We start from the raw sequence: 26,899 nt of genomic DNA, 5'->3' as shown, positions 1-26,899 counted from the left end.
TAACCTATTTATCATCGATTCTGACACTTTGTAAACCAGCAGTACACATAGTACTGGAGAACCTATATTTGTGAATATGTTCCATCAGTGTTTTAACTCATAAAATGGAGAGAACTTTGTTATCATCTTATAATGCTTATAGCTGTTGGTACCACCCTTTGTGTTTGGACATATGGATATGGAGCGGTCTGTGTTCTACAGAAAGAGAAGGTCTCGGATGAATCTGAAATCAGCCTCTCCACTGTATGGAAAGTAGTCTATAAGTGGGCAGCAATCAAATCAAATGCCAACATGCCTATAAATATGGGTCTACTAGTCCAAGCAAGTTCACTCTGTAGGAGGAATCTTTTTGGCCGCTCTCTTATTCAGTGGAGCTAGCACAGTTTTTACACTGAATGCCCTTCCTACGCAACTGGGAATCAAACCCGGGTCCCTCATAGCAAAGGCGTGAACTTGCCATGGTACTCAACGGGAGAACTCCAATGAATTTCACCCTATAAAAAATAAATGACCAATTTAAAATAGATGACCAATGTACTACCTGAGTTCAAACAAAGTAAGGGTGACTATAATTTATTCATCTAAGCTTATTCATCTCTATGCCTGGGTCATGTTGTATTTACTGCTAATAAATCTTAACAAGTAATCCATGATTTTATGTGGTATTTGATGGCAACGGCAATTGAACTTCATATCTCGTTTTTAACACTTAATCCAAATTGCTGTTTACTTCAGTCAGTTGGGACATTTTATCGAACCATTAGACCATTTAGAAGAGATGTTAGTGGTGCTGTGGTGGGTGTTGGTCCAATATTTAAATGGGCTCCCAGAGCCAACTCTGCAGTGAACCCAGTATAACTTCTGTCCGTAGTAATGCTTCTCAGAATTACTCTTTATGAGCAGTTTTTTAAGCAACGTCCTCTTATGACATCTTGTCCCAGATTTACTGAAATGTCTCCAAGTTCTGTCCAATGATTTATCCAGACTTAGTGCTTGAGTTTGTTGCATCTGCTGGCAAACCAGACACTTCTGCTCTTACCACCATGCAGACCACTACATAGGAGATCAGTGCCGATGCTACAGACTGATAGAAGATATTTGCTGAACATGTCAAAAACCTGTGCTTTTACAGGAGAAAGAGTCTGCTCACTTTGTTCTTGTAAATAATATGAGTGCTTTTCCTCCAGTTTGCCATCCTGACCTCTCTGATTGAGGTAATGATTAAGTTAGTCAGTTAGTTTTCCTCCCCAAATCAAGTACCATCTCCTTAGTTTTGTCCACATTGAAGAGCAGAAGACTCCTGAAGAATCAGGCCATAGTTTTGTCCACCCATCTATCTGTACAATGACTCAAGTCCATCACTAATTGCACCCACTTTTGCAGAGTCAACAGAGAACTGCTGCTGGTGGTATGACTCAGAGTTGTAAAGAAAGTTAGAGGTGTAAAGACGGAACAGAAACAGGGAGAGAACAGCTCCCCGTGGCACTCATGTTACTGAGCACCGCATCAGACATGGTGTTTCTCAGCCAAACACTCTCAGGCCTGTCTGACAGGTAATCAGCAACCCAGGAGTCAGTGGAAGCACCGTCACCCATCCTGAGCAGCTTGTCACACACACCATGATCCGTGATCCTCACTGTGCCTCCACTACCTTTCAGGTGACATTCAGTAAGCGTGCTGCAGCAGATAGATGACAGCACCATCCACCCCCACATGCAGCTGGTAGGCAAACTGAAGAGGGTCAAGAGCAGTTTTCACTTATGAACTGAGTTAGGCAGAACTAGTTCTTTGGAACATTCATGACAAGCAGCATCAGGGGTCTAAACGTCAGGGGCCAGATGCGGCTGGGGGCTTGGACTTGGCAGGATGTTTTCCAAAACCCTAGTTCTCTTCCAGGACAGCTGGGACAAACAAGACTTGTAGACCAGGGAATTGATGCTTTCAGGACCTGCTTCTTTTCCTCTGTGTCTTCACAGGGGTATGTGGTCAACACAATGAAGGTTGGGGTAATTTGTTTCTAAAAGGGGGCAAGTGTCTGATCTGTTTTTAGCATGAGCTGTGCAGGAAGTACTATGGGTTAGAGTTTCATATGTGGACATAAAGAAGGATTTCTCTTTAAATAATAATGCAGATCAATAAAAAAATACTTTAGTTTGCATACTTAATAGGGATGTGTTTTACAATTACAAAACAAAGCACATAAGCATAGTTATGGTCAGGACTATGCATGTACCCATCAGCATCAAGGTAAGAATTTTGGGCTTTTTTGATTTATTTGAATTACTTGTTTTTCTGGGTGGAAAATGATACAATAACATTTCAACTTAATTCTTGATATCATTTTTACAGATTTTTTTTTTTTTACTTTTTCCATCATTATAACATCAATCTTAAAACAATTAAGGAACAAAAATACTTCCTCCTGATTTCCTTTTCGCCAAGTGATCCTAATACAGGTCCTTCTCAAAATATTAGCATATTGTGATAAAATTCATTATTTTCCATAATGTAATGATGAAAATTTAACATTCATATATTTTAGATTCATTGCACACTAACTGAAATATTTCAGGTCTTTTATTGTCTTAATACGGATGATTTTGGCATACAGCTCATGAAAACCCAAAATGCCTATCTCACAAAATTAGCATATCATTAAAAGGGTCTCTAAACGAGCTATGAACCTAATCATCTGAATCAACGAGTTAACTCTAAACACCTGCAAAAGATTCCTGAGGCCTTTAAAACTCCCAGCCTGGTTCATCACTCAAAACCCCAATCATGGGTAAGACTGCCGACCTGACTGCTGTCCAGAAGGCCACTATTGACACCCTCAAGCAAGAGGGTAAGACACAGAAAGAAATTTCTGTACGAATAGGCTGTTCCCAGAGTGCTGTATCAAGGCACCTCAGTGGGAAGTCTGTGGGAAGGAAAAGGTGTGGCAGAAAACGCTGCACAACGAGAAGAGGTGACCGGACCCTGAGGAAGATTGTGGAGAAGGGCCGATTCCAGACCTTGGGGGACCTGCGGAAGCAGTGGACTGAGTCTGGAGTAGAAACATCCAGAGCCACCGTGCACAGGCGTGTGCAGGAAATGGGCTACAGGTGCCGCATTCCCCAGGTCAAGCCACTTTTGAACCAGAAACCGCGGCAGAAGCGCCTGACCTGGGCTACAGAGAAGCAGCACTGGACTGTTGCTCAGTGGTCCAAAGTACTTTTTTCGGATGAAAGCAAATTCTGCATGTCATTCGGAAATCAAGGTGCCAGAGTCTGGAGGAAGACTGGGGAGAAGGAAATGCCAAAGTGCCAGAAGTCCAGTGTCAAGTACCCACAGTCAGTGATGGTCTGGGGTGACGTGTCAGCTGCTGGTGTTGGTCCACTGTGTTTTATCAAGGGCAGGGTCAATGCAGCTAGCTATCAGGAGATTTTGGAGCACTTCATGCTTCCATCTGCTGAAAAGCTTTATGGAGATGAAGATTTCATTTTTCAGCACGACCTGGCACCTGCTCACAGTGCCAAAACCACTGGTAAATGGTTTACTGACCATGGTATCACTGTACTCAATTGGCCTGCCAACTCTCATGACCTGAACCCCATAGAGAATCTGTGGGATATTGTGAAGAGAACGTTGAGAGACTCAAGACCCAACACTCTGGATGAGCTAAAGGCCGCTATCGAAGCATCCTGGGCCTCCATAAGACCTCAGCAGTGCCACAGGCTGATTGCCTCCATGCCACGCCGCATTGAAGCAGTCATTTCTGCCAAAGGATTCCCGACCAAGTATTGAGTGCATAACTGTACATGATTATTTGAAGGTTGACGTTTTTTGTATTAAAAACACTTTTCTTTTATTGGTCGGATGAAATATGCTAATTTTGTGAGATAGGAATTTTGGGTTTTCATGAGCTGTATGCCAAAATCATCTGTATTAAGACAATAAAAGACCTGAAATATTTCAGTTATTGTGCAATGAATCTAAAATATATAAATGTTAAATTTTCATCATGACATTATGGAAAATAATGAACTTTATCACAATATGCTAATATTTTGAGAAGGACCTGTACTCTGTGGTACATTCTAGAAACTTAATGTTGGGCTGCTTTATCCATTTCAAAACCTTTATGGATGTAATCATTGGTCTGTTTGAATCCCCCAGTTATCTAGCTACTTATCTAAGGTGAAGTTGACTATGTTAGAGGTAGTCCCACTCCTTTACTAGTCCTTCACTTTGTGTAATGCACTGGCTGCAAAACCGACCCATAGCATGATGCTGCTACCACCATGCTGGACAGTTGATGTATTGTCATTTGATTTCTAGGCTTCATGTTTACAACTCTAAACACACTTCTTGTCATTGTGTTCAAATAGCTAAACCTTATGTCATCTGACCATTAAACCAGGGGTCTTGAACTCTAGTCTTCAAGAGCTACTGCCCTGCAACTTTTAGATGCATCCCTGCTCCAATACACCCAAAAAAGTTCCAGGAAAGCAGCTGAGTACTGGAGTTGGAGACCCCTGCTTTAAGCCTTTCTCCACAAGGGATTTGTTTGTCCCTGAAGGCAGATGCAGATTTCTACTAAGCTTTGTCAGTTTTGGAGTAGGAAGATCTTCCCTAGTTGGCTACCACTCTTGACTGTGGACAATGACGCAACAGCTACCAGTTTCACAAGCTTTGACCTTAAATTGTTTCCAAAAATCATCACCCATTTTCAGTTAATCTGAGGGTGGCAGTTTGGGTCTGATCGTTGAAACCTGGAAGAAATGGGCTGTTCCAATAGAATAATCATCATCTGGCTATGCCGAGCTCTTGCTTTCATGCCAATGATGAGTGGATGTAAACTTCTGAAAGGAACTATAACTTAATTACCTGCAGCGTTTCATAGTTGGTGTTATTGAACAACAGGAAAATAGACAAGAGCACAGATTTCGCACAAATTATTATTTATTTCATCCATCATCTTTGGACAGCATGAAAGGAAACGTACAAAAGAAATAAGGCAACAGAATTTCTCCCTTGTCGTCTGCTTAAAGCTCATCCTACACTGTATAAACAGCATCAGGAAACACAGAGACAGCACAGGTGAGGGGATTCTGAGACAAATTACTTAATAAAGTGAGAAGTAGTTTTGCATAGCGGCTCCCTACAGGCAAAGGCACAGTCACTGCGTAAGCATCTCCTAACTAAGTTTCACCTGACAAACACCAGCCTTGCTCCTGCAGAGTACAATTTAAATGCAAAGTGAGGCGAATGCTGCAGGCTGGCTTTGTGAGGCCACATTAAAGCCAAGGCAGGAGGAAACACTGGACTAATTACTTCATTATTAACAGTCGGCCATTATACTCTTTACATAGAGTACACGGTCTCTGCAGAGTAGAAAAATAAATGAACCTGAGGGGGAATATGGCAACAAAGCAGAAGCACATTCACACATACAGTATATAATATACAACCTGTGTAGATACCAAGGCTTATATATGCACAGTGTCCAAACAGAAAGGCTTTACAGTTACAATTCAAAGAAAGGCCAAACATTTAACAGCAGCAAAAAGCCATCCCTTGTTTTAACATCCCACAATACAAACAGATTCAGATATCTTAAAAACAACAACAGTATTCTTAATAATAATAATAATAATATGGAATGTTTTTCCCTCACAATTCTCATGATTATCAGAAAGAGAGAAAGCAGGGCTAGGGTCTAGACTTTTAGGCACTTGGAGAAGAAACATACAGCAGAGTGAAGATCATAGTGCAAACAAGCTGCTTTAAAGGCAAAGGAATGATTCAGGATGTGATTGTACATTAAATAGAAATTTAAAAAAGGCAGAAAAGCGGTGGCAAAGAGTGATGGCATGATAAATGACTCCAGAAAACCTGAAGTGGAAGTGCAAGCAAAGAATGCATCTGCAGAAGCTGCAGAGACTAGGGATTCCAGTGCATGTCTGTCTTTGGTGTCTTGAGTAACTTGGAGATACAAAATACAACAGAGTATACCAATTAATGGACATCGTCTAAGGCTGTATTAACTTGGAATAAATCTGGAGTTCGATTGTGGGTTCTGCAAATATCGTCCAAATAGAGAGGCTACAACACATCCAATTCTTGCCTCGTTTAAATGAAAAAACGCAATTAATTTTAACTGGCATTAAGGTGTTGCAGCACAGTACGACTGTGGAAGTGTTCCTGAGTCAGTGGAGTGAACGGGTGTCCGTGTGTTTAATATTAAGCAGAGGTTGTATCTGTATTTACTGGTTGGAGCTTGTAGGAGGCACCAGGTGTGGAGCGTTCTGCCCTGCGTGTGTTCTGCACCACTTTACCACCCACGGCCGTCTCAGAAGCAGCCTGCCTCTCGCACAGACTCCCCAGCAGCTGAGCCGTTTTGAAGACGGATGCTTGCCCGGCAGGCTGCAGGGAGCGGACCTTCTGCAGGTTCTGCAGCGTTCTCAGCATCTCGGCGGACACAATAGGCAGGTGTTGCTCCTGGATCAGGCTGGTGCTGGCTGGCCGCAAGACGGTGCTGCGATGAGCTGACTGTGTGGGAGTTGATCTGGGCCGCTGTGCGGCCACTGCTTGTGAAGAGACTAACAACGTTTTCTTCAGCGGCGGCTGGAAATCCTCCACATCATCTTCCTCGTCCGCTTCTTCCTCGGCAGACTGTTCGCTGGAGACGGTACTGTCACTCAGGGCTTCATCGCTTCCACTTTTGTCAAGATCGTCATCTTCTTCCTCTTTGCTGCAGTCTCCATCTGTGATGTAAACCATGTTTTCGGGAAGGGAGGTGAACTGGTAAACAAGGCGCTGACCCTCAACCTTGTTCAGGATGCCCCTCTGGTAGTAGTACCTTCAAAAACACAGGTGAAAAACATCCTATCAGTCTCAACTTAAAACTGGAGGGGGACATTCTGAGGCACTGTTTTCAAAATGCATCTTAAAGCTGAACATAGGGGAATGCTGATTTTTTTTGATTCTTTAGAATTTTTATTATTAAATTTTTCCACTGAATTTAATTTTTTGTCACAAACTTGCATTTATTTTATAGGGATTTTAGGTAGGGCAGAATTGTAAAGTGGAAGAAGATCAAGGAGAAGTGTTCAGTCCGTTATCTGGAAATGTAAAGAGTACAGCGCAAGCTGCCAGGCTGAGTAAGGCGAGCATTAATCTGACAAGCTGGAGAGGGACAATGGGACTCTGGAGGAGCTGCTGACATGTGCTGCTCATGTGGAAGAATCTGTTGGTAGTGTAACTAATAACTGGGTTCTCCAAAAATCAAGATTTTATGAGACAGTAGCAGGGCAAACAGTTATTGTTGAATGAAAGCCATAAGAAGTCTTGTTTAATGTGAAAGATGGTGCTCACACAGAACAGCAAACACACTAGACCTGATTCATACCTCCTAGTCCGCTCTACTCTTCCCTCGACCCTGAAGCCTGTGTGACATAAATCTGGTCATCTGCACCCACCCACTAGGTACCACTATGGCTAAGGGTATCTGCAGACATTCATGTCCAGTCCACATTTTTGGAACCTCATTGGCTGTGCACACCAACAGGGACAATAATACACTCAGCCAGAGGGTGGCGCCACCAAACAGTCGATAAAGAAAACGACAGGTCAGCTCAAGAGCAGAAGAAACAAATGAGGCATGTTTTTAAGAAATACAGTGAGGAGAGATGTGCCGTTTTCCCAGTTTGGATAATTTATCTCTCAAGGACAACAAGGATGTAAAAACAGTATCGATATTCTGGTGAGAAATCTCTTTGTTCTTTCTTTTGCTTAGTTTCTTCTTCTTCTCCCCAGTTTATAACCAAAGCATTATCGCCCTCAAGAGGCTGCCATGAAAACTACATCTCTGAGTGGAACAGGGTTCAGCTTAGATGAAAATAGTATAAATAGACATGAATAATCAGGGGTCCACGCGGCTCGTGTACATGAACACAGAAGGGCCTTAACACGCAGAGCACCTGAACGCAGCATCCCCACTGTGAAACATGGAAGTGGCAGCATCATGCTGTTGCAATACCTTCCTTCTGGAGGTCAAGGGAAGCTGCAGAGCTGATGGGAAGATAAAGTAACGTTCATCTGGCTGAAATAAAATAGTTTAGATCAAAGCACATTCATGTGTAAGAATGGCCTAGTCAAAGTCCAGACCTAAATTCAATTGAGGACCTGTAGTAAGACTTGAAAAATTCTGTCCACAAACATTCTGAGACTAAATTGTCTTGTAAAGAAAAATCCGCATACATTTCAGTCACTAGATGTGCAGAGCTGATTGAGACATACCCAAAAAGACGTACAGCTGCACAATTATGCACAACTTTGTGCTTTTACTTAAATAAATCTAATTATTACTTTTGCAAGATCCTGTAAATATCCTAAATAAGTTTGACAAAACTCATATTTAGAATATCAGACAGTATTTATCTCCACTTGTGATGGAGTCCAGCGTTGTGAAAGCATCAAGAACCTGGGAGTCTGGAGTAAATGCTCAATGCAAACACTCTTGAGATGCAAGAAAACCGGAGCAAAGTCCAAAACTTCACCGAAACCTTTCTAAACCAGCCATACCTGAGTGCTCTCCCCATGGTCTCATAATTCATGTCTGGTTTGTTCTTGTGCTTGCCCCACAGCCTGGCCACTGCTTTGGAGTTGACCAGCTTGAAGATGCCCGCCTGCGGATCGGTCCATTTGATGTAACGAGGACAGACTTGTCTGTCCTGCAGCAGCTCCATTAGAAACTGCCACAGGTAGAGGGTGTTCCCTCCTGAAGGAAAAACACAGAAAACATAACTATAACGGAAGAGACAAAGAGAAAAAAAACCTAAGGGGAAATAACTGGTGAGGACTTAGAAGTACTAAGGAAATAATTTATAGTTCGCTCAAATGTAAATGGTTAACTGACCCTAATGCTCCTACTCCTTTGTTCTTTAAAAAGAGAAGTAGCTCAAATCTGCTGATCTACTAGAACCTGTTACTCTGAACAATAGGCAGCATCTAGGTGAAAAAGAGATTTACATTTCCTAGATTTTATTAAAAGGTGTGACAGTATAGATTGTTGGTTTAAAAAAAGACTTTATGTTGATATATCTCCTAAGATCCCAATAAAATACACTGAGGTTTGTGGTTTTAATGCCTAAAGGTTTACAGGCATATAAATACTTTTTGGAGTCACTGTAGGTAGAAGATCATGAGCGAACAAAACACTTTAATACATTCTGGTTCTGTTTATTTCATCCCTTCATCACTTTGGACCGGTTCATACCTGACTTTTTCAGGTATGTGACGTTGTCGTCTACTGCAGGACGTTTGGTACCAGCCATGCAACAATTCACGCCTGCCAGTTGGATGTTTCGGACCCGCTTTGACGACTGACAAGCCGCCGTAGGAAAAAGTGCTTAAATGACTGCAGTAAAAATATCTGCTGAGAGGAAGTGACTTGGAGGTATTTTGATATGATAAGGGGTCATATTTTGAAACAGCCAACTAGTATGTATAAAGATCAGAACAAAAATGGGAATAGGATGTAATATAGAGCCACTCACTGATTACAATTAAGACATTTTCCCGACCTCTTTTCTTTCCATTGTTAGAAATTCACAGCCAGTTCATTTTCTGTGAGCTTTGGCATCTTAGCCACTGAACATATGCATATGGTGTGCATCAAGAGCAGTTAGAGAACATCCAACTGGCCAAATATATTACTGGTATGCAGAGTGTAAATGCATGGTTTTGAAAATGTGAAATTCACCCAAATATTGCATCCAGGACTTTTTTTGCAATTATGATCTTGCAAACACTGATATTGTGATGACGATTGCGATTACATTATGTGGCTCTAGTGTAATACAACATTTTTAGACAAATCAGAATTGGATTAGATGTGAGATTACAGGTACCACTGTCTCAGTGAGATTTACTTCTTTAAATCAAGATCCATTTTTCTTGATAATATGTCACCATAATTCATGAAAATACTTAATTAGAACAAAACATTTATACCTACATAAGTACACGGGTATGAAATGGAAATGGAAAGAAGAACTGTGTGGGTATTAAAGGAGGTAAGAATTAGCAAAAGAGGAAACGTTTTGCGGCACTACTGGCCTTTATTTCCTCATTTTCTGGCAGTGAGGTGACAGAAAACGGTTGGAGAAAGGGGCAAGACATGCAGCAAAGGTCAACGGGCCAGGCCTCGAACCCGTGACAGCTTGCATGAGGACTAAGGCCTTTGAACATGGGTTGGGCATTTTACCACTGCCACGCCCCAAATTTATGCATTAAATGTAAAACAGGAGAGGGCCTAACGACAGGAAAAGGTTCAAAGACACAAACCAGATGACACAATAACCGCCAAAATAAGCACAGCTCTCCATTAAAATGACCAATCTGTACCAAAACGCTGACAGAGGAGATAGGACCAGCTTAAGATCTAAAGCAACATGAAAACAACATAGTATAGGAAATGGTGTACCTCCAAGGGTTTGAAGTGTTACAGCGGCATGGTTGGGCATTTATGATCCCTCAACCTTTAAACATTTTGTCACGTTCCAACCACAAGCTTCAGCGTCTTTTATTAAAATGTTGAGTGATAGTAGTGCCTAATTGGGGAGTGGAAAGAAGGAACATCAGTCAGACTGGATGGAAAACAGCTATTTGAAAGTCTTGCCACAGATTCTCAAATGAATTTAGGTGTAGACCTTGACTGAGCCACTGTAACACTTGGATACGCTTTGATCAAAACTGTCGTATTGTCGCTCTGGCTGCATGTTTAAGCTCGTCGGCCTGCCCCAGTCTCAAATGTTTTGCATTACTTTCTTTCATTCATCTCCCCATCAACCCTGAGCAGCTGCCCTGTCCTGTTTGAGGAAAATCATCCCCACAGCATGATGCTGCCACCACCATGTTTCACTGTGGGGATGGTATGCTCGGGGTAATGTGGAGTGTTTGTTTTCTGCCACAGACAGCGTTTAACACGCAAGCCAAAAAGAAAAATCCATTTTTGAACACTTTCTTCCACAGGTTTGCTGTGTCCCCTACATGGTATGAAGCAAACTGCAAGTGGGGCTCCTTTCAACAATGGCTTCCCTTTTGCCACTCTTCCATAAGATCCAGGTTTGTGGGGTCCATGACTAATTGTCCTGTCAACAGATTCCTCCACCTGAGCTGTAAATTTTTACAGCTGAGCTACCATGGGCATGGACTGCTTCTCTGAATAATGCTTTACTTTCCAGACCTGTCAGTTTCAGATATTTATTTGAACAACTGAGAACTATGTATAGTTTTTCCTCCACTGTGTTGGTTGATCAACACAGGACATTTGAAGGGGGCAAGAATGTGCATGAAACTGTAAGTTGCTACTGATGAGTTGCCACAGCAGAGAAGAAGCTAATTCAAATTTTTATTTTAATTAATGATGTATTTAATGATTTTTTTTAAGCTGAAGGCAAAGAGCCAAAAACGAAGAACAGCTACAGACAGACACAAATCAGGCCAGGCAAAGAATCAAACAGGAGGAGACCCATTTCAGACTTTAGTCACTGTCTACAGCTTACCTGTAATGGAAGATAAAATAAGAAGTTATGCTTTCTAAACCCTGTCTTAAATCACTCCAATTTCACTTGAAATGGTTTTAATAAGAAATTAAAATGAACAAAGGGGAGGAAAGCTTATGCTGCACCAGTGATATATGTAAATGAAAACTAATGATGTTTTCCAATACCTTTGTTGTATTTGTCCTTCTTTACTTTGATATCTGGTGTAGGAGACTCTGCCCTCCGATGTCGAGGCTTTTTACCTGCTCACACAAAAACAAATCAAATCTTCTTTCTAATCCACAATGCCACATCTTCCCAGACGGACTCTTCCCCGTCCAGAAAAAAACAACTCACCCCTCTTTTTAGACTGCAACTGTGCTGCAGGCCTCTCTTTGTGCAGCGAGTGCCACTGCGACTGGTCAACAGTTCCTATAACCCCCTCGGCGGACACGGTCACCTGGGTAACGGGAGCAGTGATGACATCGTTCAGTGACGGTAAGAAACCCTGGGCTGCAAGGGGGACATAAACAGATTTAATGAAAGAGAACAGCACGGTGAACATCATATCTAAAAATAACGTCTCACAGCCAGACCGCTTGTATATCAGAAAGCCGGGGTGTGTGGGCTTACAGTAATGCTGTTCCAGCGAGAGAGTGTCAACGCAGTCCATGTTAAGGAGCGAGTCAGCAGCAATGAGGTTCTCCATGGTCTCCTCCTCTCCGCTCTCACATGGCTCCACTACAAACCAAAGAAGAGTGAGTGCAAAAACACTTTAAGACAAGTGAGGAGAGGATTCACACTGTAGGAGAGGAACAGCAGATCACTTCTTGTGATCTAGACTCCACCACAAAGTCAGAAAAGACATCCGTTATATTAATACAGGCACAGACACATAATAATTTAATACTAGATTCCTTCGTCTGCTCTAGTCTTATAATCAGACAACAACAACACAGGTTAAAGTGTCACTTTACGAAGGCAGATTTAGCTGCCAAACTGATTAGAGAGATTTTATTCATGTAGATGGTTTTTGTTGGTCTATTTTCGTAGCACAACAAGAATGGAAACACTGCAGCTGCATTCAGCCAGAGGTTCTTGTAAGCCTGCTGCTATATTTAACATCGAGTGTGAATTTTTTTTTTTTTAACCACCTTTATTTCCATTCATTTTGCTTACAAGCCTTTTCTTGTACACATTTAATGTGCCTTTGATCGGTTTTTCTCTTGGCTTTCTGTAGATCTATTGGAACTTTTTCTCTGGATAATGGCTGTTTTTTTTTTGTTTTTTTTTCTGTCCGGTTCTTAAATCTGACTATGACGGCACAATTTGCTGTTTTGTGCTTAAAAAAATAAATTAGTGAAGGGTAATTGTCAGAACTAAAAAAAAAAAAAAAGAAGCATCTACAGCAGATGAGTAGTGTCTGAAAGTCATACCTTGAAGAAAAACAAAAGTCCAGCGTGATGCATCCTCCTTCTGTTGATAATCTATGCATCTACAGCTCAGACGTTTACATACGCTCATCATGAGCAGAAATGTCATATCCGTTAATGGCATTTAACTGCTTTTCTACCAGGGTGGATTGATTCCACAAAACTGATTTTTAATTCACCAGATCCAAACTAAACACACAGGGTTAGGTATTTACATACACCCTCACTGATATTTGAACAAATGTCCCTTAGCAAGTTGCAGATAAACTACACAGTTTATTTATAGCCATTACTGAGGTTCTGTCATAACTCGAACTGGATTTTTGACCACTTTTCTAACAAGAAATGGAGGAGCTCATTTTAATTAGTTGCTTTCCAGCCACGGACCTGGTTTTTAATCCCAGCCCACACATTTTTAATAGAAGGTCGAGGGCCATAATGTAACCCAGCATTTTTCATTGCAAAACCAGTTTGGAGGAGCGGAAGGGATCATTGTTCTCTCGGAACATCCAACTGTGTCCAAGTTATCAACCATCTGACCCAACCTGTCACCCTGATGAAACTGCAGAAGCCCAAGCCTATAATAAACTGGAAGATGCTGGAACACCAGTGTCACTGTCCTCAGGGAGGTGAATTTTACATTGGTATGGAATGAGAGGGGGCTGACCCAAAACAAAAAAGACCCTGCTCCGAATTGGACACCTTGAAGCTGGACAGAAACTTGCAGCTGCTCACATGTAAAAGCCAAGTGTCTTCTGGTGAAAAGTGTTATGATGAGACTGAGCTGTTTGGCCACAAGGATAAGCCAAATGTTAGAGGATTTGACATGAGGCCTTCATGTCATCGATACCATATTAATTGCCAAGCATGGTGGTGGGGGTATCATGCTGTGGGCCTTTCTTGCTGCTAATTGTACTGGCGATTATTTCAAATTTAACAGATGACAAGAGAATTCTTTTTTTTTTAGACACAGGCTGCTAGAAACAAAATGTCCAGGATCAAAAATAAGGCCAGCATCATTAACAGGTTGGAGTTAAAGGCTTCACACAAATGGTCTCAAAGGCCTTGAATTACAAAAAAAAAAAATTACATGATAACAAGTAACCAATCTTAAAAGAACCATGGTAGGTCTCTGGAAAAATATTGACCCAAAACACTCTAAAATATAAGAAGATATGGACAGGAAAGACCATCTCCTTGGAGGCAAAATATCTAAAAATTGACAACTCGAGACCATTATTATAAGTTTAACTATCTTTTTATCTTCCATAATATCTCTCGCCATAACACGTGCTACTTTATATTAAAGAGTATACTGACATGATCAGACAATTTTCTTTCAACCATCTGGCGCCATATTGGTTGTTTTAACTTAAAACCAATCAGATTCATACCTAACGCTTCATTTACAATACGTATTTTTAGTCTGTTAATAAATACCAGACTGCATTAAACTGTATATCTGCTGTTCTCTCAACAGAAACGTTCTTGTACAACTCGGTCCTTTCTTTCCTTTTTACATGTAACGCCTGTCATGTCATATTTTACATATATATTCACCTCCCTTGGAGATAAAAGTCAACAACAACGGGATCTATTGTTTTGCGCGCATTTATTCATGACGTGATGAGGTTGAGAAGTAGCTAAACAGACATCTGCTAGCTAGCCGCTACCTGTCTGAACTCCAACACTTTCTGCTTCGGGGACAACTCGACCAAACCCACCGAACAGGTAAAAACAAACACAAGGTGTTCGGTTCTGATCGCCATGTTGTTAGAACTTTAAAGGCAACATTTGTCTAGGAGCTCTTTTGAAAACCAGCTGTAACCGTGGGCCAACACAGCCGAACCTCTCCGAGCTTTAACAGCTGCTGCTCCCACACATAAACGCGACCCCAGTGGGATGTCCTACTTTTTCATTCCGATGATAGCATGATGAGAGCCGCAGGCTGGTTTTACGGCGTCCACCGCATCCTGTCGGGACTCCGTAACTGTCTAACAGGAGCACGCTAGGAATGTTTTCTTTCACTTCCTGAACTTTTTTTTTTTTTTTTTTTGCAGAGGGTGGTCCATGTGCTGTGAACGCGAGTGCGCATGTGCATACTAAGTTGTTTTTCTTATTGTGGTTTACAGCGAAAACACACAATTCAGTTATTTTGAAAAATGTGACCATTACAAAAGACCAATAACCAAAAACATTTGTAAAACATAAGTGCTTTGTTATGATCTTCACAATCATGGGAAACACTACTGACTTGACTCTAGCACAAAGTTGGTAAGGAAGCTGGTGGTCCCAAGCATAACTGGAAAGTTATGTGGAAGGACAAAAGTGGTAGATAAAGCAGTACAAGCAACAGGGATAACCTCATCCTTGCAAGCATTGTGAATTAAATTTATTTCAAGAGTTTGGGGTAGATTCACGAGGACTGGGCTTCAAGGACTACCACACACAAAAGTGTCCAGGAGATGGGCTATTACTGCCACAAGTTTTTAAGCTACTCCTGACCAAGAGACAAAATCAGAAATGGGTAATCTGGGTGAAGGAGAAAAAGGACTGGACTGATGCTCAGTGGTCCATAATCATTTTTAGATTAAAGTAATGTTTGCATTTCATTTGGAAATGAAGGTCCCAGAGTCTGGGGCGAAAGTGGAGAGGGACAGAATCCAAGTTGCTTCAGGTCCAGTATAAAGTTTCCATAGCCAGTCATAATTGGAGGAGCCATGGCATCTGCTGGTGTTGGTCCACTGTGGTTTATCTAGTCCAAAGTCAGCTCAGCAGTCTATCAGGAATTTAAAAGCACTTTATCCTTTCCTCTGCTGACAAGCTTTTTGGGATTAATAAAGTGTTTTGAATTGAATTTGAGAAGCTGATTTTATTCTCCAGAAGGACTCTGCTTCTGCCCAAACTGTCAAAAGTACCAATACCTGCTTTAATGGCCATGGTAACACAGTGCTTGATTGGCCAGCAGACTGGAAATCCTACAAATCTATAGAAAATCTGGGGACTATTGTCTAGAGGATGATGAATGACACTGGACCTAATGCAGATGAGCTAAAGGCCTCTATTAAAGCAACCGGGTCTCCCTGAACACCTCAGCAGAGCCCCAGGCCTTTTTTAAAATTGATCTTATGTAATATTCTACAATTTTAAGACACTGAATTTTCACTACCGTAAGTCATAGTTAACAGAAGTAAACACTTGAAATATAATAATCTGTGGGTGATGAATCCATATAATTAAAATTTTTCAGTTTGTGAATAGAACTACTGAAATAAATGATATTTTTGATGACATTCAGATTAATTGAGACGCTGAGTGGCAGATAGCTGTAAAGGTTCTCTCAGTAGCTGAATGTGGTTGGGCAGGTGGAGAAAGTCTCCAACCCGTGTGTGTGTGTGTGTGTGTGTGTGTGTGTGTGTGTGTGTGTGTGTGTGTGTGCTGACCTTTAAGCAGCTCGTGGTGATCCTCTGTCTGTGACTGTTCGCCCGTCAGACCGGTGTATGTCAGCAGGTGTTGGGGAACCTGTTCCACAACCACTGCAGGGTACTCTGGATAAACCCCCATCTGAATTCAGACAAGTAAAGGTTGCCGTCTGTGAGATTCTCATTAAATCAAAAACAACTTAAAAAAAAAAAAAAAGAAGGAAGATCTCACCTGTGATGAGCTGAAGTGGTCACTGGCAAAGTCAAAGATGAGCTCCGGCTGCTGTAGCATGGCTGTATGTTCTGAAACAACTCCAGTGTCATGAAAACAACATCACAGATCTCTCCAATCAGGATCTGAACAAGCAGAAGGTGTTATTTTAATCTTCCTGCAGAGAAATTCTTCGCTGAACAGCAGATGCATTCAGGAGCCTGTGTGTGGAGGAGTGATGCGAACAGCTACGCTAATTGACCAGAGACAGAGTGGCGTCACAGGAAACTCATGTTGCTCCACTTCGATTCTTGATGAGGAAGTGATGGGGGGGGGGGGATTCAGCCGCGGGGTTGCGGCTGAACTGTCCTCTGGTCTGACTGAACCTGCCACAGAACAACAAAGAGGCACTGGGAACAAATGTAAGTGAGGTGAGGGGAACCGTTAGAAGTAGACGAAGCACAACTACACCTGCAGAAAGCCACCAAGGGAGCAAACAGAATTGTCTTCAGGATATAGCCAAATATATATATTTATATGCACCAGATAAAGAAATTAGTGTATTCTACCTCAAGTGAAAAGAGAAAACAACGTGTGCATCTGAGCTCAAGTCTCTCTGTTTTACATATCTCATTCTTTCGTTCTTATCAGCCAGCTAAACTGGGCCAAACCAGCAACAGGAAGGAAGCTTTTGCACTGCAGGGTGTGTGTGAGTGTGTGCGTCAGCATCTGTGGGGAGGGTGGGTGTTATGGGTCGAGGGGAGGCAGCTGGTGTTGGACTTGTAACATCACATCTTTGCACAATGTTCATGGTTTCAGGGTCGCTTGGTACACATTCCCCACAACATGGCCATGAAGGAAGCATTAAGAAAAACACAAGGAGCCCAGCTCCTCTTCGTCACTCCTTATTCACTCTTCATTACTTGTTGTCTTTTCCTCCCTTTTTGCCTTCTGTGCAGGATACATGTCCTACCACCAAGCAGCTTCAATCCTCTGCTCTCTATGTTCTGAGGGAAAATTATTCTCACTATGCTCCGAAAACATCTACATCTCTTCAGCTTATTCATGTTTTGTCTCTTTACAATCACAAAGTTTAATTTACGTAATTTAACCTCAGTATGAATCCAGCTGTTCACAAAGCCTTCTACTTGTTCTTGGGCTTCTAATGTTATTCTGTTGTTCTGTCTGTACTCTGTAGCCTCTATAATAATCTACAAAAATGTGTTGAGTGTTTTAAATCTTTAGATGTTTTAGATATAAAACCTATAAACAACTGTGGAACCAGGAATCATTGGAATATTTTGAATACATTTTCTTGCCAGATTTTTTGTTAAAACCAGAGTCAGCCTTTTAAACCATATTTAAGCTTTGAATGTCTCACAGAACAATGTTCAATCCATCATTCAGAAATGGAAAAACTATTGTAAAAGCTCCAAATGGCTGTCCACCTAAACTGACAGGCCAGGAAGGTGTTAAGCTAACAAGCAGCCAGTAGGTCTGAAGTAACTCTGTAGGAGCTGCAGAAGTTCTCTGCTCAGGTATGAAAATGAGCACTCCACAAATTTGGCCTAATGAAAACGATTGACAAGAATAAAGCCGTTGTTGAAAGAAAGTCAAAATCAGTCCCGTATGCAGTTTGCAGTTTGGAACCTCGTAGGGGATGCAGGGAGTAAGTGGGAAGGAGCTAAAGTCAAATGAGACCAAAACGTTTTCACTCTTTTGTGGTGGAAAAAAACCACACGGCACATCACCCTAAATACATCATCCCCATGGTGACACTTGGTGGTGGCAGCTGTGGGGATGCTTTTCTTCTGCAGGAACAGGAAAGATGCTTAGAGTTGATTAGAAGATAATTGAAGCAACAATAAGAGGAACCATGGAAGAAAATCTGTTGATGCAAAAGACTTGAGACTGCAGTGGGGCTTCACCTTCCAGCAGGACAATGACCCCAAACACACAGCCAGAGCTTCAATGGCTTGGTGTATATCAAAGCTTATACATGCATTAAAATGGCCCAGTCAAAGTCCAGAACTGAGTCCAACCGAGAATCCGTGACAAAACCTGAAAAGGTAATGTTTTTCTATCTGTCCAATCTGACAGACCTTGAGCTGTTTTGCAAAGAAGAATGGGCAAACGTTTAACCCTTCAGATGTGCACCCTTAACCCTTAATGTGACAAAATGTGAGAAAGTTCAAAGGGGAATAAATGCTGTTGCCAGGCGCTGTTTAGCCATCTCGAGCTCAGGAGTTTCAAATTTAAGCTGTAAACATTCCTCCCACACATTCCCCTCCCATCAACCCCTTTGCTTACACCTGCATTTAGATTTTGTTTGTACTGGGTCCTGCTCTGTGAACACATTTCATCCAAGGACTGAATTCAAATCTTCTTTAGTTGTAACTAAAATTTAAACCTACCCTCATTTGAGGGGTTTTTTTTTTCTTATTTACACTGCCAGGGAATGTGAAAATAATTTTTTTTTTTGTCTTTTTATGTGTGCGTGTGAGACAGAAGCACATCATGATTGGGTCAGTTATCACACAGGAAGCACAGCTCAGTTAGGAGGAACCACTTCCTGAGTTTCTGGGCTAAACCGCTGCCAATATCTCTGCCAGCAGCAGCATTTTCTTTCTCAGTTTCTAATGTTGTGTTGAGCCTCTGTGATATTAATACGACCTGAGAAATGTAAAGAACAGATAACTGCTGTCAGTGTGAAGCTGTATTTGTTATCTGATCGTACACTGGGTTCAAAACTTTATTTTAGAAGAGACTAAAGCATATGCAGCCAATATGAGGAAACTGTTCAAATTAGCTTTAAAGATACCGTGTAGTTTTTTTATTTCACTAACAGAGGTAAACTGACTATAAAAACACAGCTGAGTATTAGAGATTTGATTTTAAATGACAAAAATGGGCAAAATTATTGAAAATCTTAAAAAACTCTGTTCATTTATGTTTAGATTTCTTTCTTTCTGTTGAATCAGTTGTTCAATATAATTTTAAAACTTCCTAAATCTGCAGGTCCCACTCAGGGTCTAAGACTCAATCTGTACTTTTTGGTAAAGTGTAGATAAAGCATTTTATTTCTGAAAAGCTTTTTTCCTTATTTTTGGAGCAGAGATCAGCAACACATCACAAAAGCAATGTATACGGACAGCAAAAATCCATTCATTTGTGTACTTTTGACTTCAGGGCTCTCAGGAGACATTAGTTAATATCATATTCAGCATTTAATTGGATGCATTTGTCAGTAAAGAGTTTTGTACTGCACTCATAAACGTCATTTAAAACCGCAGCAATGAGAAGATGATTGGAACATTTTGTGCTCATTTCACAGTTAAGAAATTCAAATTTTTGTGTCAGAAATCAGACACCCTGATGCATTTTTGTCGTGGACTACCATCTTAAGTTGGGGGTCCAACTGGTTTGTTGAATTCTTAGCCCACAGTTTAAAGCCAAACTTAAGGTGTGGACGTGTGACTTTGTTAATGTCCAGTGGAGCTACAAGTTCTCTGGTCTTTTTTTCAACTATTGCCCATCCGGCTTGCACATTGCATAAACAACTTACAATGTCTACACAATGTTTGAATGTCATGATATAGCAAGATCATGATAAATGTTTCCATTTTAGACACCTTTTATATTTTAAGCCAAAACTGAGTCAATTAAAGCTAAAATTAAGCTGGTCAGTCAGTATTTAGTGAGCCCCGTAGCTCTGGTACCAAGTGTGACAAAATGTTTTGAGAGGCTCGTGCTTGCATACACGAAAACCATCATCCCACCTGACCTGGATAAACATCAGTTTTCTTACCAGACCAAACACTCCACAGAGGATGCTATCTCAACAACCCTTCATCTCACCTTGACACACACAGAGACACTTAACACCTATGTGAGGATCTTATTTGTGGACTTCAGCCTCGCATTTAACACCGTCATCCCTCACATACTGGTCTCCAAAATCCACGGACTGGGTTTCAGGTTTTCACTGAGTTCATGGACCATGGACTTCCTCAAAGACTTCATACAGCAGGTGAGAGTGAGAAAGTGCATCTCCTTCACCCTCACTTTCGGGACCAGTACTCCTCGGGGCTGTATGCCGAGTCCAATGCTTTTCACACTATTCACACATGACTTCATCCCATCCACCCCTCATCAAATACCACAATTAAATGATAATATAGTCATCGGTGTGATTTCAGGTGAAAATGAGATGGCCTACAGAAGCGAAATGCGTCACGTCACCCAGTGGTGTGCTAACAATGTCCTTAACACCTCTGAAACTAAGGAGGATCAACTTCTGAAGGACTAAGGTTGAGTCACCCCCCATTCTCGAGAAGATCATGGAAGAGGTGGATAACCTGAGATTTCTGGGAGTTACTTTGGCAAACCAGCTGACCTGGACCAGCAACACAGAACAACTGGTCAAGAAAGCCCAGCTAAGACCTTTTTTTCCTGAGGAAACTGAAACGGACCAACCTACCACCAAAACTACTCCTGAACTTCTACAGAAGCACCATAGAGTCCATCCTGACCAACACTTCCACATTCTGTTATGCCAGCTGCACAGCCACAGAACGCTACAGCCTCAGTTTGGTGGTGAAGGCGCAACAGTGCAGCAACAGGTCGGAGCTTCCTGTACTGGACACTCTGTACACCAATAGACTTCAAAAGAAAGCCCACAGCACCCTCAAGGACACCACACACCATGGCCACCCGATGTCTCAACGTAGAAAAGACAACCAGACTGAGAAACGGTTTCTGTCTAAAAGCTGAAGCCTCCATTATTCCACTCACCCTGAAGTATGAAATGTGTGGAATATAACAGATACCCCACAGCTATTTTTATCCTTAAAAGTTAAAATATCTGTCCACATATAAATACAACACTTTATTTCCCCAGTTAGAGCGATGGACTGAAGAGCAAGAGCTTTTCAACCAATTAACTTGCATGTCAACAATCTGGACCAGACTTTTACTGTCATAATGGAGCAGTAATGGTGTTTTTCTTTTTTTGTGTGTCATTTTTGTGTTTGTTTTTTACAAAGAGTATTGTTGAAATACTCCTTTGTACATTTGTGAGGGAACTGGATGGGCTGATATATGTTCAAATGCAATAACATTTTAAATACAGATAAATACTTTAAACCACAAGCTGGCAGCCACAAACCATTTAGGTAAGTGACAAACTACATCAGCAGGTTGCTTTGCTTCTTTATAGCCATGTCAGATAGTTTAGAAGTCTCAATGGACTATATCCAAAAGTATAACTAATAAAACAAATCAAGCCAGTTTAAAGCAAATAAAGCTGTTTAATCAGTTATTAAAAGTAAAACTTGTGTTGGAGTGGTTTTTTAAGATATATTTTATTGGGTGCAAAGAACTGCATAGGCCAATTAATGTCAAACTATCTTTATAAATATTTTTTGTGGTACTAGGCCTTTATTTTTTCATAAATGTTTGGTAAGTAGACAGATAGAAAGTAGAGAACATGCAGCTCAGTTCTCCGAGGGTCGGGACTTGAACCCGGGACAGTTGCATTGTGGTCTAATGTTTCCTTATATGGGTCGCGCACTCTACAGCTACTAGACGTTTTTGAATAAAAACATGTATAACGCTAAATGTTGTCACTTCCTGCAATCCTGCTCTTTACACTGAGTGCCTAACAGGCTAGCAGTAGTTGGTTAATTTGCCAGGCTATTTAAATAGCTAGCCCCCAATCTGCTGCTTAACACTTAACATGAAAAAAAAGCATAAATATCATTGAAAGTTTTAGTGGTTTTGAAACGGTAACTTTTTAAAAACATGAAATGCCTTGAGAACAGAAAACCACCCAAGGCTTCTTACATCCAAGGGCAGTTCAAAGTGCCTAGTTAGCCATGACGTCCATGTTTTTGGATTGTGAAGTACGTGAAAAAAACCTACTTCATAAGAACATGCAGTCTCCACACAGAAAGACCCCTGGTGAGAACCAAAGCTCCAACGCTAACAACGGTTCCACCCTGTAGCCTATCTACACTTTAAGTGACACACCGGCTCACTCTAACAAGAGTAGATCAGTGGAATCAATGCTGAAAACAGCACTTTATAGAAGTAATTAACCGACTGTGCAAATATAGATTGCACATGTGTGAGTCTATAGATTGGTTTTCTATAGAATTGTAAATATTTTTAAGCAAAGTGACTGATGGCATTAGAGATGCAAATGTGTTGAGCCTGGTTTTTAAATATAGGGCTTTGTCAGTGAAGTGTGTGCATGTGGTTTGGGGTTGTTGGGGTGGGGGCCCCAGAAAGAGCCACTTTCACCTGGAATCCATTCATGTAACAACCATGCTGCCTACAATCAAAAATGTGAAAAAATATGTGTTTGAGATATTTTTTTTTTCCATAACAATTACATGATTAAATGATTGTTAAAAGATTTTGTAGAGGACATAGTAAACATGCACACTTATCAAAAGCAATTTTACCATTTGTTACAATGCTTCCACAAACTACAATGTCTTATGGGGTTTTGTCATGGACCAACTCAAAGCAGATTGTAAAAGTTTTTAAACCTCCAACCCAGACTCAAATATTTTGGAGTCTCCAAGATTGTTTTACCATAAACACCGATGACCTTCACTGTCCCCGATAAAGAAAAGCATCCCCACAGCATCATGCTGCCACTACCCTGTGCGACGATTGTGTGTTCAGGATGATGTGCAGTGCTTATTTTTTTTTTCAACAAATTGCATTTTGAAAACTCCTGTAACTCTAATACTTTGACATCTCATTGAAGCAATGAAGAATTTTAGCAATGTGGAAACAAAAAGTAAAATTTTGGTCTCATCGGATCTTCTTTCACAGGTTTCTTCTTACCACTCTTCCACAACGGCCAAGTTTCTGAAGTGCTCGACTTTTTGACCTTCTGGCTGCATATTAATAGTCTCATTGTTCAGCCTGTCAGTTTAGGTCATGTCTCAGTAGGGTTGTAGATTTCTGTTTTCCATTTATGTATAGAACAGCTGAAATTCAGGTGTTTAAATTTTGAGCTATTATTTTATAACCAAACCCTGCTTCCAACTTCTGATCAACTTTCTCCCTGACCTGTCTGCTGGGTTCCTTGGTCTTCATATTGCTGCTTGTTCACTAATGTTCTGTAGGAAACCTATGAAGTCTTCTCAGAACAGTTATATAAATGGTAAATAGTAAATTTACCAGTTAAATTTATGCTGAGCTTAAATCACACCCCGATGGACTCTCTTTCCTATTTAGATGACTTCTTAAGGCAATTGGTTGCACTGGATTTTATTTAAGAGTATCAGATCAAAAGCCTCACCATTCAGATTTCTGTGTTGCTCTAACACAAGAATTCCCACTAAAATACATTAAAGTTTGCACTTTTAAATGGGACAAAAATGTTTGAGTGGTATGAATACGTCTGGAATGCACCGTACCTCTGGCATCATATTTAAAACAAGGATGAATGTCAGGTTAAACCTTTGATCTGTTGTCTTTTTAATCAAAAAAAGTTGTTAGATTTATAGCTAATTGCTTTATTCGTATTGTGACTAAAGGTTTGCATTGCATCTCAGTGCTTTTTGGGAACAGCATAGTTCAGGTTAAAGCACTATTGGTTTTTGTTGAGCGAATCAACAATTTAATATATGGGAGAACAACAGTAAGTAGTGATTCTGTCACCCAGCAGTAGAAAAGTGTCATTTTTCCTCCTGTGAACATGATCTACTGCTGTTCAGCTCTGTGCACTGCTCATATATGTTCATTGTTAGTGAACCCTGCAGCTGGCTGCTTCTATAGAGGGCACTCCAACTGTAGAGTCCTTTGTTCATCAGCAGTCTGGTCACATAGGTTTGTCCCTGTGGCCCCAGCGCTGGGATCTGAGTCTGTGAAAAGGCTGCCATGCCCCCAAGGACACTGATAAGCCACCCCACCCCCCCACCCCCCCTACACACACACACACATAACTTTCATTCCCTAGTTTGTGCCGCCGTGTGTGTGTGTGTGTGTGTGTGTGTGTGTGTGTGTGTGTGTGTGTGTGTGTGTGTGTGTGTGTGTGTAAACTAGGCCAGTCTGATAACTGTATGGCAAGAGCGGGTGCAGATGATAAGCCCCTCTTGTTGCTTTGGGTAACCGTCCTTGTTAAGGGAGCACAGTGAAATATTGTGTCCGTGTGTTTGCAGGAGATGGAGAACTGGAGCACAGTGGAGGTGTTTGGAACACTGGTTTTAAAGTATGCCCCTGTCTGTGTGCTTGTGTAAGTGGGTGACCAGCTTCTGAAAGGAAAATCATGTTTTAAACAAACATTCTCTTTAAACATACTACAAACCGCCACGCTTGGAGACCTTCACTCACTGGAAAGTAGTTTCACTTTCTCTTCAGCACATGTCACCCACAGCACAGACACTCAGTCTATGAATTATTTTCTTACACTTCTTATTTTCAGTTTTTCAGAACAAAGCACTTTAAGACTAGAAGACAGAGGAAGAAGCATGCTTACCTTATCTATACAGCTTGTTTCTGTGTGACCGAGCACCAGTTGCCTGGAGGATCTGAGAGAGGAGTGGAAATAGTTCTCATTACATCTGACAAACTGAGAGCCCTCTTCTGCTAGCAGACCTGGGATCAGTTTCTTTTTTGTGAATTCTCAGGAACCAGAGAGGGAGTGACGCACAAAGTTAAGATCACAGTTGTCAGTTGTTGCTTCCTCTTTTTTTAATTCCAGGGAACTAATGTGTGAACACCCCCCTCCTCCTCCTCCTCCACCCACACACACACCTCTTCCCCAGGCCAGCCCAACCCCTTTGCCCTGTCTTGTGAGGTCTGATTGGTTACCTGTGTTGTTAGCGAAGGTAAACCCTAGAGACCATTGTCACTGTGAGGCAAGTGTAAACACAGGTTTATTTGCAATGTAAAGCAGCAAGCAGGCCTTCTGCAAACACATGTGGAGTTTATATAAAAATAGGCTAATTAGGGTAATGATGAACTCCCTAAATATTTTAGTTAACAAAAAATAAACATTTTAAATGCAACAGTGTTTTTCATGCAAACATAATGAGAATGAATGAAAATTCTGTCAAATGTGTTTTTTTTTTATAAAAAGCCTCCAAAAAGTCACAGAGCAGATTGGACTTTACATTAGGCCCTGACGCACCCTAGTGGCAACATCTTGCATCTGCTCTTTAGAAACGAAATCCATCTGAGCATTCTCCACAAAGCGCAGGAAGCAGAGCAGAAACCCCTACACACCTATCCATCCCAGAGTAGGGTTTTGAGATCTTTAAAGGTCTACAGGTTGTTATAATTGCAACTCATCAGCTTTTTCATGTAAACAGGCTCTATCTCTCTGAAACCTTCACTGTGGCAATGACTGCATAATCTGAACATCACAGGATATATGTGTGACCTCTTAACTCCTTCACCTAGAAATAAAGCCTTGGGTAGGCTTGCTGAAAATTTCTAATAAGAAAATTTTTAAAGGGGTGTCAGCTGTGCACACCAATAGAAATTCAGTTTTATTATACTGGACCATGGCATTGGTTACAGAGATTTGACCTAGAACTGCAGTTATGATAGGGGGTCCAAGCTCTCTTTAGCTAATCCAGACCTGTACACGTTCTTCTTATTTTGCTCGCATGTTCCTACACCCCCATGCCGCATCACAGTGGCAAACATCACTGCCTCCAGTCAACATTGTAGATTGGCCTTGAATTTCCCCTACTGTAAAAGCATAAAAGAAATGTAAGTTTTATATTGCTTTAAATCCCCATTTTAGAAACAGAACGGTAATGTCAGAACAGATCCCCGAAAAGTGAATGAAAAATAATATTGAAAAACCCTGATAGTGAAAAAAGTAGCCTAAAGGCTTTATATACCTCTAACAAAAAATAAAGTGAATAAATAATAAAATGTTAAGTATTGATATTGACATTCGCCAGAAATGTCATCATTTGTCAGAAGAAAACCTCTCAAATGATAAACCATTTGTCTCAAACATCATCTATTTTCTATGCTTCTTGATCAAAGGCATTTAAAAAAATCATCTTGATCATTCTAAGTTGTAGTCCTGACCAAAAACAAACCAATTCTCAAAATATTCTCAAATGACTGACCTCATGTCATGGCTAATGAGGTGTGATATAATACAAAAAAAAATGCCCTTTCAGAACATTTTCCACCTTTACAAGTCAGTGAATAAATAAATCTGTTAAAGGGAAAAATGTAACAAATATAAAATCTGTAACAACCTAATTCCAAAGTGCACACACCCTTATACTGATACTACAGTATTATGTATTCTCCATA

General features: G+C 41.0%; 1 protein-coding gene across 3 annotated transcripts; it reads right to left on the bottom strand.

The window, feature by feature from the left end:
• Positions 1-4,926: 4,926 nt before the first annotated feature.
• LOC124869996 (ETS-related transcription factor Elf-1-like) lies at positions 4,927-25,268 on the bottom strand. Of its 3 annotated transcripts, none has more exons than XM_047368336.1 (8): positions 25,095-25,268; positions 16,619-16,983; positions 16,408-16,528; positions 12,165-12,272; positions 11,889-12,044; positions 11,720-11,794; positions 8,569-8,764; positions 4,927-6,844 (listed from the first exon to the last, which is right to left on the bottom strand). In XM_047368336.1, the coding sequence occupies exons 2-8, from the start codon at positions 16,676-16,678 to the stop codon at positions 6,226-6,228; spliced, it is 1,335 nt and encodes a 444-aa protein (XP_047224292.1). In that variant the 5' UTR covers positions 16,679-16,983; positions 25,095-25,268; the 3' UTR covers positions 4,927-6,225. The 3 variants fall into 3 exon arrangements, with proteins under 3 accessions (XP_047224292.1, XP_047224290.1, XP_047224293.1); XM_047368334.1 differs by having other exon boundaries at positions 16,619-16,743; XM_047368337.1 differs by lacking the exons at positions 16,408-16,528; positions 16,619-16,983; positions 25,095-25,268 and adding an exon at positions 14,876-15,044.
• Between the last annotated feature and the right edge of the window lie 1,631 nt (positions 25,269-26,899).

Source organism: Girardinichthys multiradiatus, chromosome 6, assembly GCF_021462225.1.
Source record: "Girardinichthys multiradiatus isolate DD_20200921_A chromosome 6, DD_fGirMul_XY1, whole genome shotgun sequence".
Taxonomy (NCBI): Eukaryota; Metazoa; Chordata; class Actinopteri; order Cyprinodontiformes; family Goodeidae; genus Girardinichthys; species Girardinichthys multiradiatus.
This window is presented reverse-complemented; position numbering and strand designations above follow the sequence as displayed.